We start from the raw sequence: 18363 nt of genomic DNA, 5'->3' as shown, positions 1-18363 counted from the left end.
AAAGATCTGGTTTAGATCATCTGTATGGAGCACAGCATCTGAAACTCTGACACTTCTCAGATTTTGCTTTACACCGATGGTTCAATAGTCACAAGGACTATCACAGAAAAACTTTCCCCAAATCACCTTCTTTGCACTCTCTGACATATTCTGGGTAAGTGAGATTCTGAGATACCACAGAGAGAGAGAATCCCCCACTGCACACATATACATTCACATACAACTTAAAACATCCTTGTTGTTGTTCTTTAGTCACTGAAGATGTGTCTGACTCTTGCAATCCTATGGATGGTAGCTAACCAGGCTCCTCCACCCATGGGATTCTCCAGGCAAGAATACTAGAGTGGGTTGTCATTTCCTTCTCCAGGGGATCTTCCTGACCCAAGCATCAAACCTTTGTCTCCTGCATTGGTAAATGGATTCTGTACTACTGAGCCACCTGGGAAGCCCAAAAGCTGATAATAAGATCCAAATAAGAACTGGAAAACAAAATGAATGGATACCACTGGATAAATGTCTAACATTTGAAAACACAGGGGAAAAAAGTCATCTTTTCACAGTAGCTGTAACTATTTGTTTTCTTTTACTTCTTCCCTGTTATAAAATTACACTTCAATTAGCAAACACACTTAAGCCTAGATAATTGGAGAGTCGGATTGGGAACACAGGCCTTCCAGCCCTTTATCAGAATAGTTAATTTATTCTACGAGGATCCACTGGGTAATTTCAATGTGCCAGGCACACTATGGGAATATAAAATGAATAGGATGTGGTTCCAGCTTTCAAAAAGGTCTCAGTCTAGTGGGGACTCCTGAACAAGTCATCGCCATCCGGTGAGACTGACCCAGACGGAGGTTTGTACACAGCCCCTGGGACGTAGAGGAAGCAGTGCCAGGCCCCAGGAGAGCTGTCTGCAACCCCTGTCCACGCTCACTGCATCCACAAACACTAGCCTCTCATTGCCAGGCACCAGTTGGGGAAACGGAGGACAGAGACTGGGATTGAATCCCAATGCTACCTTCAGAGTTATGTGTCTTTGGCCAGATGATTTCATATCTTTAGCCATGTTTCTGCATCTATAAAATGAAATAGTAATATCTACTTCAGTTCAGTTGCTCAGTCGTGTTCGACTCTTGATGACCCCATGAACCGCAGCACGCCTGTCCATCACCAACTCCTAGAGTTCATCCAAACCCATGTCCATCGAGTCTGTGATGCTATCCAACCATCTCATCCTCTGTCGTCCCCTTCTCCTCCTGCCCTCAATCTTTCCCAGCATCAGGGTCTTTTCAAATGAGTCAGCTCTTCGCATCAGCTGGCCAAAGTATTGGAGTTTCAGCTTCAACATCAGTCCTTCCAATGAACACCCAGGACTGGTCTCCTTTAGGATGGACTGGTTGGATCTCCTTGCAGTCCAAGGGACTCTCGAGTCTTCTTCAACACCACAGTTAAAAAGCATCAATTCTTCAGCACTCAGCTTTCTTTATAGTCCAACTCTCACATCCACACATGACCACTGGAAGAACCATAGGCTTGACTAGACGGATCTAAAAGATTGTAAAGATTAAATGTGTGTGTACGTGTGTGTGACAGACTATATGTTTTGTAGATGAAAACTAATTTCTGGCACACACTAGTTGCTCTATAGATAAAAACTATTTTTAAAGTTATACATAATAATCCTTTCAAAAGCAAAAATTTGTCTGCAGATTACCCATTCTTCATAGACAGATGTCATATATCTTACTCTTCTCTATATTTGCAATGACAGGTAAAATACCAGTTTTACTCAAAAAAAAGTTTGTATTTCTGAGAAACTTTTGAACCTCTCTGGAGAAACTTTCAAAGAAAGCAATCATCAGAATTTTAAAATACCGATTTAAATCCAAAATGTACAACCTAATGGAAACAAACCATAGCAGGGGTGGGGGCGGGGCGGGGCAGCAGGTCCGACCTGTCTGTACGCCGTATACTAAGTTAGTCGTGAAAAGGCATTGCAGTATATGCTGTGTGTGAGTGTGTCCTAAGTCGCTTCAGTTGTGTTCAAGCATGTGCAGCCCTATGGACTGCAGGCCACCAGGCTCCTCTGTCCATGGGATTCTCCAGGCAAGAACACTGCAGTGGGTTGCCATGCCCTCCTCCAGGGGATCTTCCTGACCCGGGGATTGAACCCACATCGCTTACATCTGTATTGGCGCGAAGGTTCTTCACCACTGCTGCTGCTGCTTCTAAGTCGCTTCAGTCGCGTCCGACTCTTCGCGACCCCATGGACTGCAGCCCACCAGGCTCCTCTGTCCATGGGATGCTCCAGGCAAGAGTACTGGAGTGGGGTGCCATTGCCTTCTAGGTGTACACAAATACTGTTTGATTCTACTGATTCTACTTATATGAGGTACTTAGAATAGTCAAATTCATAGAGTCAGAAAGTACATTGGTAGATACCGGGGTGGGGGGCTGGGGAGTTGGTACTTAATGGGGACTGAGTTTCAGATTAGGAAGATGAAAAATTCAGGAGATGGATGACGCTGAGAGTTGCACAACAATGTGAATGAACTTTGTGCCACTGAACTGTACCAATAAATATGGTTAAAGTAATGTGTTTTACATCATGTGACTTCTACCCTCCCCCCAAAAAAGAATTTAAAACAGAAGAACATCAAGGATCCTGGGCATCCTAAGAACAGAAATGGGGACAAATTTACATTTGGTAATGAAAGAGAAAGGCTTCCCTGATAGCTTCCCTGGTGGCTCAGATGGTAAAGAATCCGCCTGCAATGCGGGAGACTTGGGTTTAATCCCTGGGTTGGGAAGATCTCCTGGAAGAAGGCATGGCAACCCACTCCAGTATTCTGGCCTGGAGAATCCTGGCAAAGAGTTGGACAAGACTGAGCGACTTTCACTTTCAATGAAAGAGAAAAAGATGTAGTTTGTTTAAAAGTATGTTCTACTGTCCTTTAATCTAGAGACTAATACTCAAGAGGAATATGAGTTTTCACTGATATTTGTAGCTGGGTAAAGAATTTCTAAATAAGTTAACTCATTTTGTCTTCCACACAAAATATATTCAAGGTGAAAAGAAAATCATAAAATACAAATGTGCCTTAGGAATAACCAGAATCGTGGACTTGGCTGATGGCACAGTGGATAAGAGTTCGCCTGCTCATGCAGGGGTCACAGATTCGACCCACATGCTGCAAGCGGGAGGAGTCCAAGAGCCACAACTAGAGAGTGCTCCCCACTCACTGCAACTAGAAAAAGTCTGTGTGCAGCAACAAAGACCCAGAGCAGCCAAAAATAAGTTTATAATAAATCAAAAATTAAAAAAAAAGAATAACCAGCACCCCCTGTAGCTCCATCAAGTTTACTGGGACTCTGGGCCCCTGAACCTAGTGTTCCACCAGCGGCAGCAGGATTATGAGAAAGCAGGCAACAGAGAAACATGTTACATCCTGCAAAGAGGCACACGGCCCCTGTGATGTTTTCACATCATCCTTAACCAGTCATTGAAAAGAGAAACGTTCGGAGCATCTAAGAAATGCTTGTCACAAAAAAAGTGAACTCTCCAGTCTGAAGCTTTCTACCCATCTTAAACATTTGTGTCTGAGAAAAGAAAAAGTCCAAAATCCCTCGGGATATCCTACTGCTCTGGCAGAATTCCACTGTGATCAGTTAAATGCAAATAAATCAAGAACATCTGGTCTACATTTATTTTAAAGCCCACAAGGGCTTTAAATACAAAGAATGTTTGGCAAAATGTAGTCTTGAGTCTATTGAATGAGAATTTTTAAAAAGGCCAAAAGGTATAGCAGAGCGTGAGACAAAGTGGAGCGACCTTTGCAAATCCAGAGAAGCTTGTCCAAGTATTTCCTGCTGGTTTCTCTGGATTCCCAACACTTTAGCAATGGCATGTGCTTCCAGCTCAAATCTGCGAATTCCTGTATGTTTGGGTTTCTGTACTTTGAGATCTGACCAGGTAACCAGGTAGCCACTGTGGATGAACGGAAGACCAAATTTATTTGAATACATATATAAACACAGGTGTGTGTGCATACATACATTGCTGCTGTTTAGTTGCTACTGCTACTGCTAAGTCACTTCAGTCGTGTCCGACTCTGTGCGACCCACCGGACTCCCCCGTTCCTGGGATTCTCCAGGCAAGAACACTGGAGTGGGTTGCCATCTCCTTCTCCAATGCATGAACGTGAAAAGTCAAAGTGAAGTTGCTCAGTAGTGTCCCACTGCTAGCGACCCCATGGACTGCAGCCCACCAGGCTCCTCCGTCCATGGGATTTGCCAGGCAAGAGTACTGGAGTGGGGTGCCATTGCCTTCTCCCGTTTAGTTGCCAAGTCGTGTCCAACTCTCTCGTGACCCCATAGCCACCAAGGAAGCTTGGGTATACACGTATACACACACAAATATAAATTACACACACATGTAGATCCATACATAAACATATATCATTTCAGGATTCTTCAAAATCTTTAATAAGCTAATACATGCTATGACTCTATCTTTAATAAGCTAATACATGTTACGACTCTCTGGAGAATCCAGCCTTCTGGTTTTTCTTAAGGTGCTGCATGGGACACACTTGGGCTTCCCTGGTGGCTCAGATGGTAAAGAATCTGCCTGGGTTCAGTCCCTGGGTTGGGAAGATCACCTTGAGAAGAGAATGGCAGCCCATTCCAGTATTCTTGCCTGGAGAATTCCATGGACAGAGGGGCCCGGTGGGCTACGGTCGATGGGGTCTCAAAGGGTCAGACATGACTGAGCAACTAACACACACACGTGGACACACCTGGGAGAAATGCTAGACTCTCAGATCCACGTGGGATACAGATGTCTGGGATGCAGGAGTCTCACCACCTGCAATCCTACTCCTATCATCCAAGGAGCCATTCAACAGACAAGTATTAAACACCTGCTGTGTGCTTGACTCAGGATGACACGCCTCCGTTTGCACATAGGACCGAGCATTCTAATCCCACGCTAAAACCAACACCTTCCCTGTGCATAAAACAAAACCAAAATGCAGACCCACCACTTGACAGCAGCCTGTGCGACGGCGAACGTTTCTGTATTTTCTCTTTCCTGGGTTGCCATGGACTTCCGAGGCAGAATGCTGATTTTTTATTTCTTGGCCCCTCTGACTGTTTATCAACTCAGGTAAAACTAGCGGCCTTACAGAGCTACTCTGACTGCTGAAGACAACAGGGTGTGCCTGTCATCTGGCGGAAGGGGACCCTGGAGAGACAGGGTGTTACTGGGGGATCTGGCCTTTTCCCACCTGTACCATCTGCACCAGCAAGTCGAACCCCAGAGCAGACATCCACACGGCTCTCCAGCTCTGCCCTCAGCCTGTGATTTAACCAAGGTGAGGGGATTTGGGGGATGTTTGCCTTCCTCCTCCTAATTATCCCCTTGGTAGAAAATGACAAGTGAGGGGTAGGCTGATCACAGAGTCTCTCTTCCACAATTATAGTGGGAATTGGGGGCTGCCCGGAGACGCTGCCAACCCACTACAGAACAGCTGCCTTGGGGGGCAAGGAGGGGGCAAGGCTTGCTGTGGGGGGTACAGAGCAACAGAGCCAAAGTAAGCTGGCCGGGCCCACCCGAGGCCACCGTGATCCCACTTCACACAGGAGAGGGACCACGAGCATCAGCCTCGCCCCATCCCATTCTCCACTTGTTCACCTCACCCCTCACCCCAAAGCCATTCTCCACCCCCCGACACCTGCTGTGTGGTCTGGTGGCTGACCGCTCCGAGCTCTTGCGTTCTTTGGTTTCTGATGAGGTCTGCCGATGGGAGGGCCAGCACAAGTTTGGGGGGGTTATTTCCCTCACCCTCCCCAATTCACCTAGCCCCTGGCAGGGGTGCTATTCTTGCAACCTGTGGGATAGCCCCTGTCTCGTGACTCTAAGCTCTTGTTGCCTCTGTAAGCAGTCCTTGCATGAAACTCCCTTCAGATGAACCCCTTTGAGAGCACCATCCACTTCCTGCCAGGACCCTGACCAAAAGACAGGGGGAAGGCCTTCTCTACAAAAGGTAGATACTGAACACAATTATAAGCTTTGGGGACTGATGAGCAATGTTCAGGTCAGCCTAGAACTCTGATCTTCATCATTTGAACCTCTAGGAATGAAAGCAATTTTCACTTAAGAGGAGACTGAAAAAAATCAACCTGAGTCCAGCGATTTTGACTCATCCTGCAGTGAGGAGCCCACCTCTACTTCTTTTAAGCAACCAGAATCCTGGGGCAGGAGAGAGAGGAAATTTTCCTCGATGAGCCTTTATTCTGCGTCAGGCATTGTATAATTGTTATACATACACTGTCTCACTTGGGCTGAGTAGTAATTTGGCAGAGGTAAGTACTATTCTTATGGCCATTTTTCAGATGGGGAGAATGAGTCCTAAAGCTATTAAGAATCTTGCCTGAGGTCACAACAGCCGAAGGAGGACACAAACCTGAGCAGTCTGACTCCAGCGTCTGTGTGCTCTCAGCAAATACATTGCATGCCTCCTCCTCCAGGGGAAGGCTAGGCCAGGAGATTGGGAGCAAGGAGAGGCGAAGGGAGCCCAGCATGGCCTCAGCTTCTGACATCCCATCCACAAGACGCTCCCATCCATGAAATGTTCCCCGTGGGGGAGATGGGTGCATATTCCAGCCACAGACCAAGAACATTAGTCACAGAGCATCAACCAGAACTGAGAGAATGTCAGAGCAAACAAAATGCGATAAAGAACTGTGGCTTCTTCAGAAAGAGATCATCATAAACCAGGATTCCTTGCAATATTATCAAATACCAAACCAAATCCTGTCTGAACCCTTTAGTCTGCAAGAGGGATCACTCTCTCCACTTGTGGAAACCCCCAGGAGCCACAAAGCGTGAGGACAAATGTTACCTGAAATTTGAAAATGGATCCAGACACACATTCCCAAAGGATAGCTTTGAGAAGGAGAAACAAATATTGCCGGACATCCTGGGTAAATTCATCTACAGAGAAACCATTAGTAACTCTATTCCTTTCAAAGGCAGGCAATCCCTGGGGCCAAATGGCCTAAACCCTAAGCAAAGGCAACGTCCTTCCAATGCTGTTGTAAACCCAAGCCACAATCCAGAGCTTAGGGACAGGCCAGCAACCTCTACCTGCAAACCCAGCAAGCATCCACCTTATACACCTACCGGAAATGCTATAAATGAGAACATGGGATGTTTCAGACTGATGCACAGCTAGCTCAGTATTCAGGCACAAAAGAATCAACAGAACAACAAACTTATCTGCAGCCTGGACACAGCGGCTGCAGCCCAATTCTCATTCCGCTTCACACAGCGTTCACTTTTTTCTCTGCTTAAATCTAACCTCCCTTTGCAGAACAGGGGAGGCGCGTAGGTGGTGGGATGAAAGCTTCAGCCTTGCGCACATCACACACCGTTCAGTTACCCAAGGAGAAAACAAGCCGACAGGGAACTGTGCTTGAACAGAACAGTCAGAAGACAGCCCCTTAAGACAGCATGGCAAATGGTTTCCCAGGTGTGTGAACCTGCCAACCAACCAGCCAGTCTGTGTGCACGTGTTTTCCCCAACGCAATTCTGAAACACCGAGGGCTCTGGCTTTCTCCACTGGATGACTACACCTGACATCATTCTGCAAACAAAGCTGGCTGCAGAGATTTGATGAGAGGCAACCAAAAGTGACTTGCAGAGCCCTCTGGCCTGGGGCTCCCTCTTACCTGTTGAGTCGGCCCCCGAAGCCAGGCCACTCTGCTCCCCAGCACTGACGACCTGCAGGTCTGTGTATGAGGGGCCAAAACTAGGACTACTGGTGTCTTCAGAATGTGTGGTCCAGCTGCTCTCGGAGGGCAGAGGGCATCTCCCCAGGGAGTCGAAGGAAGGGCAGGTCCAGCAGGGCATGGTCAGTGATGTGGCTGGGGACAAACCAAAAGCATCCAGGGTAAACAGCTGCACTCTGCTCGTCTTTAGCGCTTGTCTGACTTTGATGTTGCTCTGATCCTATGACACCTCAACAACCGTACAAGGCAAGGAAGGAGAGGGAGTGTCACTCCTGACACAGACAGGGAAAACTAATTGACCGAGACCCCACCAGCAAGTCACGATCAAAACCGGTGTTATAACTAATGTCTCAGGACCCTCAGATAGAAAATTCGCTCTTCAAAGAACATGTGCGATTTTAGGCTCTACTTGTATTTCTTCATCTTCTTTAAAATTTGTCTTGGAGTACAGTTGCTCCACAATGTTGCGTTAGGTTCTGCTACACAGCAAAATGAATCGGCCATACACGCACATGTATCCCCCTGCTTTTGGATTTCCCTCCCAGTTAGGCCACCGCAGCTCATTAAGTAGAGTTCTTTGTGCTATCCAGTATGTTCCCCTCAGGTGTCTATTTCATACATTAGGCTGTACTTAGATTTCTAACCTAGGTTGCCCCTTCATTCAGATCCAACGTGCACGTAGTTTCACCCTTACCCTTACATTTTCCTCCATTTTTAGTGGCACGCCAACCATCTCAAGAAAACTCACCAACCTGCACTGCAAAATTTGAGCTAGATTGGGTTAAGGGGCAGGAACTTGAATATATACGTATTCGCCTAGAAATGCGCTATGTGTCTGCTTGCCTTGAGTTTGACTGTAACTGGAGTCTGCAGTCTGTTACAAATACAAATTGAGATCTACCAGGGCTGCTGACCTGCTGAACAATGAAAAATACCTTTAATGGGGAAGTGCACAGGATCTGGCTTTATCTCTATAACCCTACACACTGAATTCAGCAAAAACCATTTTGCAGAGTCCCTTTTTTGAGTTTCCTGATGTTCCTAAGTTGTTTTTGCTCAACTGCCTGTCACATGGCTTCTCCATGCTGTTTCCTGAGAGGCTTATTGCAAGGTCACTGACAAATACTGAAAGCAAGTGCTGAAAAAACTGAGGACAGGGAAGGAAGAATGAAAAAGAAAGAAACTCAGCTTAATGTCTTTGACATTCACTGACATGGCTGAACGTATCAATGCTTCATTCCTTTTTATTGCTGAGCTGTCTTTCATGGTGTGGATGTACTACAGGTGGTCCTCCATTCATCGGCCAAAGGACACCTGGGCTGTTTCCAGTCCTTGGCTCTTATAAATAAAGGTGCTATGAACATTCATGTACAGATTTTTGTATGAACATAAGATTCAATTTCACTGGGATAAACACCCAAGAGTACCATTTCTTAGTTATATGGTAACTGCATGTTTAGTTTTATAAGAACCTACCAAACAGTTTTCCAAAGATGCTGGACCATTTTACATTCCCATCAGCATACGTGAATGTCTCCTTATTTTCTTAACAGGGTCTTTGCAAAGCAAAAGTTTTAAAAGTTTTACAAGTCTTTAACCAGCAAGAAAACAACATAGCATCTATAAAAGCAACACAAAATACGAAGCATATGCAGTAATAAATTTAACAAAAGAGGGGCAAAGCCCCAGAGGAGATACTTGTAAAGTTAAGAGACTGCAGAGAGGATCTACATAGATGGAGAGATTCTATATCCATCGACTGAAAGAACTGACGATGAAAAGATGCTTGTTGCTGTTTTGTTGCTCAGTCGTGTCCAGCTCTTTGTGATCCGCTGGACTGCAGCCCGCCAGGCTCCTTTGTCCTTGGAGTTTTCCAGGCAAGAATACTGGAGTGGGTTGCCACTTCTTTTTCCAGGGGACCTTCTCCACCCAGGGATTGAATCTGTGTCTCCTGCTTTGGCAGGTGGATTCTTTACCACTGAGCCACCAGGGAAGCCTTTGTAAAGATGTTAATTCTCCCTAAACTGGATTATAGAATTTTGCACTCTCAATCAAAATCCTGCTGCTGCTGCTAAGCTGCGTCAGTCATGTCCGACTCTGTGTGACCCCATCAACAGCAGCCCACCAGGCTCCCCCGTTCCTGGGATTCTCCAGGCAAGAACACTGGAGTGGGGTGCCATTTCCTTCTCCAATTCATGGCTTTTTTCCCCCTCTTAGTAAGTAGTAAGCAGAATCACACAATTTAGATATGAATGAAATCAAAATTTTAATAATATAAATGCATTTTAAAATACACATTAAAATAAATAAAATGATAGAAATAACAGAAAAAATGCTACTATAAGAAAAAAGTGAAATTAGACTCCAACTTCACACTATACAGAAAAATCAATTCTAAGTGGGCTGAATGTCAAAGTGTGAAAGCCTACATAAGATGTTCTTTAGAAGGCATATATTGGGTTGGCCAAAAAGATGTATTACAGCTTATGGAAAAATCCAGCAGACGTTTTGGCCAACCAAACAGCTTAATGTGGTCATGATTTTGGAGGTAGTGAAAGATTTTCTTTACTGAGACCAAGAAAGCACCAAGCATAAAAGAAAAATAAACAAATTTCATATCATTAAAATTAAGAACTTTTCACTAAAAGTCACCATAAAGAGTAAAAGGGGGCTTCCCCAAAGGCTCAGCAGGTAAAGAATCTGCCTGTAATGCAGGAGACACAGGAGACTGGGGTTTGATCCCTGGGTCAGGAAGAACCCCTGGAGAAGGAAATGGCAACCCACCCCAATATTCTTGCCTGGGAAATCCCAGGGACAGGGGAACCTGGCGGGCTACAGTCCATGGGGTCACAAAACAGTCGAAAACGACTGAGCTACTAAGCACACACGAAGAGTAAAAAGACTACCCGCAGGGTGGGAGATAATATCTGCCACACATTGTGTCCACAAGGAACTCCTAGAAATCAGCAAGAAAAAAGGGAAATACCATCAAAAAATACTCTCAAATAGGCATTTTATGAAAGGGAAAAAACTAAATGGAAAAAAAAGTAAAAAAAAAAAAAAACAACACACCAAACTCAACCTCATTAGTAATCTGGGAAATGCAGATTAAAACCACATGAGCTACCATTGGTCTTCACCCTTCCCTTCCTCCCTGCCTCCTCGTGACAAAAACAGTGAAACAGGACTATCCCAGTCAGGGCAGTGGAGCCACAGCAGCTTTTCTGTGTGGCTGGTAGGAAAGTAAACTGGAAGCAGCGCAGACAACGGGTTGCTGTTAAAGTCATCTGATCGAGTGGAAGATAAACACAGCCTGCAGCACAGCAGTTCCCAGATGTTTTTAAACACGAGAATCACTTGCACGTGCACGTGTTCACTAGGATAGGAAGGCTCATTGAAAAGGCAAAACGCATGCTCACAGAAACACGTTCCTAACTGCCCCAAAGTAGAATAACTCCAATATCCATCACACAGCACGGGTAAATGAACTGTGGAATATTACTAAGATGGAATGGGCTTCCCTGGTGGCTCAGCTGGTAAAGAATCCGCCTGCAATGCAGGAGACCCCAGTTCGATTCCTGGGTTGGGAAGATCCGCTGGAGAAGGGATAGGCGACCCACTCCAATATTTTTGGGCTTCCCCTATGGCTCAGCTGGTAAAGAATCCACCCACAATGCGGGAGACCTGGGCTTGATCCCTGGGTTGGGAAGATTCCCTGGAGGAGGGCATGGCAACCCACTCCAGTATTCTGGCCTGAAGAATTCCATGGACTGTATAGTCCATGGGGTCGCAAAGAGTCAGGCACAACTGAGAGACTTCCACTTTCACTAAGATGGAATACACTGCAATAAACACTATACCTACAGGTAATGAAATGGAAAAACCTCATAAATAAAGTGTAAAAGGAGTCAGCCACAGAATAATACATACTGTGTTATTCCACTTACATAAGGTTTACAAACAGATGAAATGCAATTCTATCATTTGAGATGCATGTGTAGGAAAGCTGTTAGGAAAAGTAGAGCAGTTATCACAAAACCCAGGGAGAGGGTGACAGAGGAGAGAGGGAAGTGGATGTCTAGAAAAAGGATGTCATGATCAGTGGGGAAACAGAGGGCTTCTGAGTGATGACAGTGTTCTATTTATTAAACTGCGTGGTGGGTTGTACTGCCGCCCTTTGTAATTTAATATACACTTTAAACGTGATCCTTTTAATGAAGCTTATTAAAGCTACATATCAAAAGACTATTCAACAAAGGAATTTATTTTAACTATTTGTATTTTCACATTAGCTCTTATTTATTTATTTATCTGCACCAGGTCTTTGCCGTGGCACACGGGATCTTTAGTTGCAGTGTTTGAACTTTTTTTAGTTATGGCGTGTGGGATCTAGTTCCCTGACCAGGGATCAAACCCAGCTCCCGGGCAGTGGGAGTGCAGAGCCTTAGCCACTGGACCACTAGGGAACGCTCCAGATATAGCTTCTTTACTTTTGTTAGTTAACACTCTCAAATTTCCCTCGAAAGAAAAACTAAGAATAATAAAGCTGGGAGAAGACTCTTGAGAGTCCCCTGGGCTGTAAGGAGATCAAACCAGTCAATCCTAAAGGAAGTCAACCCTGAATATTCATTGGAAGGACTGATGCTGAAGCTGCAACTCCAATACTTTGGCCACCTGCTGCAAAGAGCTGACTCATTGGAAAAGACCCTGATGCTGGGAAAGATTGAAGGCAGGAGGAGAAGAGGCAACAGAGGATGAGATGGCTGGATGGCATCACCGACTCAATGGATATGAATTTGAGCAAACTCCGGGAGATGGTGGAGGACACAGGAGCCTGGCGTGCTGCAGTCCGTGCGGTCATGAAGAGTCAGACATGACTGAGTGACTGAACAACAAAAATCAAAGTAGCTGGGAGAGGCGATGTCTCTATATCCTACCATCTGTTCTCATTTGATCTCATACACTTTATTTATCAGCTTAGCAAATTTGAATATATCATGGTATTTAGTTTCTGGATTGAATATCCTCAGGCCACAGGATCCGTTGAACGGTGAGAGAAAGTTCTCAGTCTGGAGTTGACTCTTCTCCCAGAGGAAGACCAGACCTCTGACAGCCAGGCTGGTGAGCAGCAGGTTGCTGTCGTCATGATGCTTCACATCTGATCCACAAGGAATACAGAGAAACAAAGACAGAAATCTCCCTTCTCTCCTTTCCTATGAGGCTGTATGTAAGGACCCTGGGTCCAGACTGCCTGCTGCACACAGCCCTGTAGCCCGGGGCAAGTTACTCAATACATCGGTCCTTCTGTGTTTTCATCTGTAAAATGGAGCAGAAAACAGGGGCCCCCTCAAACAGATTAGGCTAATACTGATGAAGCGCTTGGCAGAAAGGTAGTGCTCCAAAAGGGTGGTTAGTCCCTCAGTCTTGTCTGACTCTTTGCGACCCCATGGACTGTAGCCCGCCAGGCTCCTCTATCCACGGAATTCTCAAGGCAAGAATACTAGAGTGGGTTGCCATTCCCTTCTCCAGGAGATCTTCCGCACCCAGGGACTGAACCCAGGTCTCTTGCATTGCAGGTGGATTCTTTACTGTCTGAGCCACCAGGGAAGCCCCAAACAGGGTTAAGTGGTAGTTGCTACTTCAAGACATAAACTTATATCCAAATCTACTTGAAATCTTGACTGATATCTCTACAAGTTGGAAACCAAGTTCCTCTTCTCCCTTCCACACCAGCTCCCTCTCCCTTTCCGATGTTCAGAAGGACACCTTGATTCTTCTCACCTTTGGTCCCTCACAGCTTCCGTTAATGCTACCTTCAAAGGACACTTGGAATCCAATCACTTCCCACCAGACGGTAGCTTCCCACCAAGCTACCACCCCAATCCCAGACCCCGTCCTCTCCGGGGTCATCCCAGTGGCTGTCCTTGGTCTCCCCACTTCCCCACTTCCGCTCCTCCTCAGTCTGTTCTCCACATAGCAGCCCCCCAGTGTGAACAGAATCAGCTGTGTGTGCAAGCCTAGGGCGCTCACACCACACCTTGGGTACAACACCCCCCCATACACACATAGCTTTCCTCCTCACCCACAGTCAAGGTCTATATCCTCAACTGTGCCCTTAAAAACCTACGCCATCCAAGACCACACTATTTCTCTGACTCGCCACCTTCTCGAACTTCTCCCCCATTCATTCCACTTGAATCGCACAACACAAACAGGATCCCTTCGCTTGTTGTTCCTTCCTCCGAGAAGACTCCTTCCCCAGTTTCTGCAAGGCTCAGGCCTCACTTCCCTCAAGTCTTCATGCCAAAGCTACTGCTCAGAGTGGCTCCCAGACCTTCTGTAAGTTTCACATCCTCTCTCACCCTCCTCCCTTTCTTTGCCTCGTTTTTCACCCTGAACACGTTATCTCACACACATTCATCTACTTCTCAATCCAGTTTCTGCTGTGGCTTCCCCCAGCAGAGTGGATGAGGCAGGACTTCCCACTGTATCCCCAGTGCCTTGAACAGTGACTGGCCCAAAGTGGGGGCTCAAAGCTCCATTGGTTGAATAAATAATAAACAAGTTGCCAGGGCTTCCTTGATGGTAAAGAATTCTCAAGGCAAGAATACTAGAGTGGGTTGCCATTCCCTTCTCCAGGGGATCTTCCGCACCCAGGGGTTGAACCCAGGTAAAGAATCTGCCTTGCAATGCAGGAAATGCGGGAGAGGTGGGTTCGATCCCTGGGTGAGGAACATTCCCTGGAGAAGGGAATGGCAACCCACTTCAGTATTTTTGCCTGGTAAATCCCATGGACAGAGGAGCCTGTGGGCCACAGTTCATGGAGTCCAAAAAAGTCAGACACGACTGAACAGGGCACAACAAGTTATCAGCTAAAACAATTAATACAGCAAATACTCTTCTCTATTTTTATCCCCTGGGATCCTGAACAGACTGAAATTTCAAATACTTATATACACTTTGATGTCATGCCCTTTATTTATACTTTAATGTTTACTCAGTTCAGTTCAGTCGCTTAGTGGTGTCTGACTTTTTGCAACCCCATGGGCTGCAGCACACCAGGCCTCCCTGTCCATTACCAACTCCCCAAGTTTACCCAAACTCATATCCATTGAGTCAGTGATGCCATCCAATCATCTCATCCTCTGTTGTCCCCTTCTTCTCCTGCCTTCAATCTTTCCCAGCATCAGGGTCTTTTCCTATGAGTCCGTTCTTTGAATCAGGTGGCCAAAGTACTGGAGTTTCAGCTTCAACATCAGTCCTTCCAGTGAATATTCAGGACTGATTTCCTTTAGGATGGACTGGTTGGATCTTCTTGCAGTCCAAGGGACTCTCAAGAGTCTTTTCCAACACCACAGTTCAAAAGCATCATTCTTCGATGTTCAGTTTTCTTTATGGTCCAATTCTCACATCCACACATGACTACTGGAAAAACCATAGCTTTGACTAGATGGATCGTTGTTGGCAAAGTAATGTCTCTGCTTTTTAAAATGCTGTCTAGGTTGGTCATAGCATTTTTCTTCTAAGGAGCAAGCATCTTTTAATTACATGGCTGCAGTCACCATCTGCAGTGATTTTGGAGCCCCCCAAAATAAAGTCCCTCACTGTTTCCATTGTTTCCCCATCTATTTGCCATGAAGTGATGAGATCAGATGCCATGTTCTTAGTTTTCTTAACGTTGAGTTTTAAGCCAGCTTTTAAACTCTCCTCTTTCACTTTCATCAGAGGCTCGTTAGTTCCTCTCTGATTTCTGCCATAAGGGTAGTGTCATCTGCATATCTGAGGTTACTGATATTTCTCCCAAGAATCTTGATTCCAGCTTGTGCTTCATTCAGCCTGGCATTTCTCATGATGTAGTCTGCATATAACTTAAATAAGCAGGGTGACAATATACAGCCTTGATGTACTCCTTTCCCAATTTGGAACCAGTCTGTTGTTCCATGTCCAGTTCTAACTGTTGCTTCCTGACCTGCATACAGATTTCTCAGGAGGCAGGTCAGGTGGTCTGGTATTTCCATCTCTTGAAGAATTTTCCACAGTGTATTGTGATCCACACAGTCAAAGGCTTTATTGTAGTCAATAAAGCAGATGTTCTTCTGGAATTCTCTTGCTTTTTCTATGATCCAACAGATGTTGGCAATTTGATCTCTGGTTCCTCTGCCTTTTCTAAAACCAGCTTGAACATCTGAAAGTTCATGGTTCACATACTCTTGAAGGCTGGCTTGGAGAATTTTGAGCATTACTTTGCTACCATGTGAGATGACTGGAATTGTGCGGTAGTTTGAGCATTCTTTGGCATTGCCTTTCTTTGGAATTGGAATGAAGACTCACCTTTTCCAGTCCTGTGGCCACTGCTGGGTTTTCCAAATTTGCTGGCATATTGAGTGCAGCACTTCCACAGCATCATCTTTTAGGACTTGAAATAACTCAACTGGAATTCCATCACCTCCACTAGCATTGTTTGTAGTGATGCTTCCTAAGGCCTACTTGACTTCACTTTCCAGGATGTCTGGCTCTAGGTGAATGATCACAATATCATGGTTATCTGGGTCATGAAGATCTTTTTTGTACAGCTCTTCTGTGTATTCTTAGTATCTTCTTAGTATCTTCTACTTCTGTTAGGTCCACACCATTTCTATCCTTTATTGTGCCCATCGTTGCATGAAATATTCCCTTGGTATCTCTCATTTTCTTGAAGAGATCTCTATCTTTCCCATTCTATTGTTTTCCTCTATTTCTTTGCATTGATCACTGAGGAAGCCTTTCTTATCTCTCCTTGCTATTCTTTGGAACTCTGCATTCAAATGGCTATATCTTTCCTTTTCTCCTTTGCCTTTCACTTCTCTTCTTTTCTCAGCTATTTGTAAGTCCTCGTCAGACAACCATTTTGCCTTTTTGCATTGCTTTTTCTCAGGGATGGTCTTGATCCCTGCCTCCTGTACAATGTCACGAATCTCCATCCATAATTCTTCAGGTATTCTGTCTATCAGATCTAATCCCTTAAATCTATTTCTCACTTCCACTGTATAATCATAAGGGATTTGATTTAGGTCATACCTGAATGGTCTAGTGGTTTTCCCTACTTTCTTCAATTTCAGTCTGAATTTGGCAATAAGGAATTCATGATCTGAGCCACAGTCAGCTCCTGGTCTTGTTTTTGCTGACTGTATGGAGCTTCTCCTCCTTTGGCTGCAAAGAATATAATCAGTCTGATTTCGGTATTGACCATCTGGTGATGTCCATGTGTAGAGTCTTCTCTTGTGTTGTTGGAAGAGGGTGTTTGCTATGACCAGTACATTCTTTTGGCAAAATTCTGTTAGCTTTTGCCCTGCTTCATTTTGCATTCCAAGGCCAAATTTGCAAGTTACTCCAGGTATCTCTTGACTTCCTACTTTTGCATTCCAGTCCCCTATGATGAAAAGGGCATCTTTTTTGGGTGTTAGTTCTAGAAGGTCCTATAGGTCTTCATAGAACTGTTAAACTTCAGCTTCTTCAGCATTACTGGTCAGGGCATAGACTTGGATTGCCGTAATATCGAATGGTTTGCCTTGGAAATGAATAGAGATAATTCTGTCATGTTTGAGATTGCAACCAAGTACTGTATTTCAGACTCTTCTGCTGATTATAAGGGCTACTCCATTTCTTCTAAGGGATTCCTGCCCACAGTAGTAGATATAATGGTCATCTGAGTTAAATTCACCCATTTCAGTCCATTTTAGTTCACTGATTCCTAAAGTGTCAATGTTTACTCTTGCCATCTCCTGTTTGACCACTTCCAATTTACCTTGATTCATGGACCTAACATTCCAGGTTCCTATGCAATATTGCTCTTTATAGCATTGGACCTTGCTTCTATCACCAGTCACATCCACAACTGGGTGTTGTTTTTGCTTTGTCTCCATCTCTTCATTCTTTCTGGAGTTATTTCTCCACTGATCTCCAGTAGCATATTGGGCACCTACTGACCTGGGGAGTTCCTCTTTCAGTGTCCTATCATTTTGGCTTTTCATACTGTACATGGGGTTCTCAAGGCAAGAATACTTGAGTGGTTTGCCAGTCCCTTCTCCAGTGGACCATGTTTTGTCAGAACTCTCCATCATGACCCGTCCATCTTGGGTGGCCCTACATGGCATGGCTCATAGTTTCATTGAGTTAAACAAAGCTGTGGTCCATGTGATCAGTTTCTAGAATTGCCATAACAAGGTGCCACAAACTTCACTGCTTAAACAACAGGAATCAGTTGTCTCTCTCACATTGTTCTGGAGGCAAGAAGTCAGCAAAACTGGTTCTTTCTGTGTGCTGGGGGGGAAGACTCTGTTCCAGACCTCTCTCTTCGACTTGTAGATGGTCATCTTCTCTTCGCAGCTCTTCAGATGACAAACTCCTCACTTTTGTGCATGTCTCCAAATTTCCCCTTTCCATTAAGTCACCTTTATTCCCCTTTCATCTGGTATTCCTTGTCCTGGGTTGCGTTCTCCAGAAGCAGCTGCTGAGATGGTATTAAGAGTTTGATGTGTGTCTTTGAGTGTAATACCTTCCAGAATGTTTTTTCTGCTCATCATCCTCTG

At 45.1% G+C, this 18363-nt stretch overlaps 1 protein-coding gene across 2 annotated transcripts in view; it reads right to left on the bottom strand.

The window, feature by feature from the left end:
* Positions 1 to 18363, bottom strand: part of STON2 (stonin 2) — a 170662-nt gene that overhangs the window by 90212 nt on the left and 62087 nt on the right. For both annotated transcript variants that reach the window (XM_018053892.1, XM_018053893.1), the window contains one exon: positions 7736 to 7930. In XM_018053892.1, coding sequence (XP_017909381.1) covers positions 7736 to 7930 — 195 coding nt within the window. The remainder of the gene's footprint in view (positions 1 to 7735; positions 7931 to 18363) is intronic.

Source organism: Capra hircus, chromosome 10 (genome assembly GCF_001704415.2).
Source record: "Capra hircus breed San Clemente chromosome 10, ASM170441v1, whole genome shotgun sequence".
NCBI classification, from domain to species: Eukaryota; Metazoa; Chordata; class Mammalia; order Artiodactyla; family Bovidae; genus Capra; species Capra hircus.
This window is presented reverse-complemented; position numbering and strand designations above follow the sequence as displayed.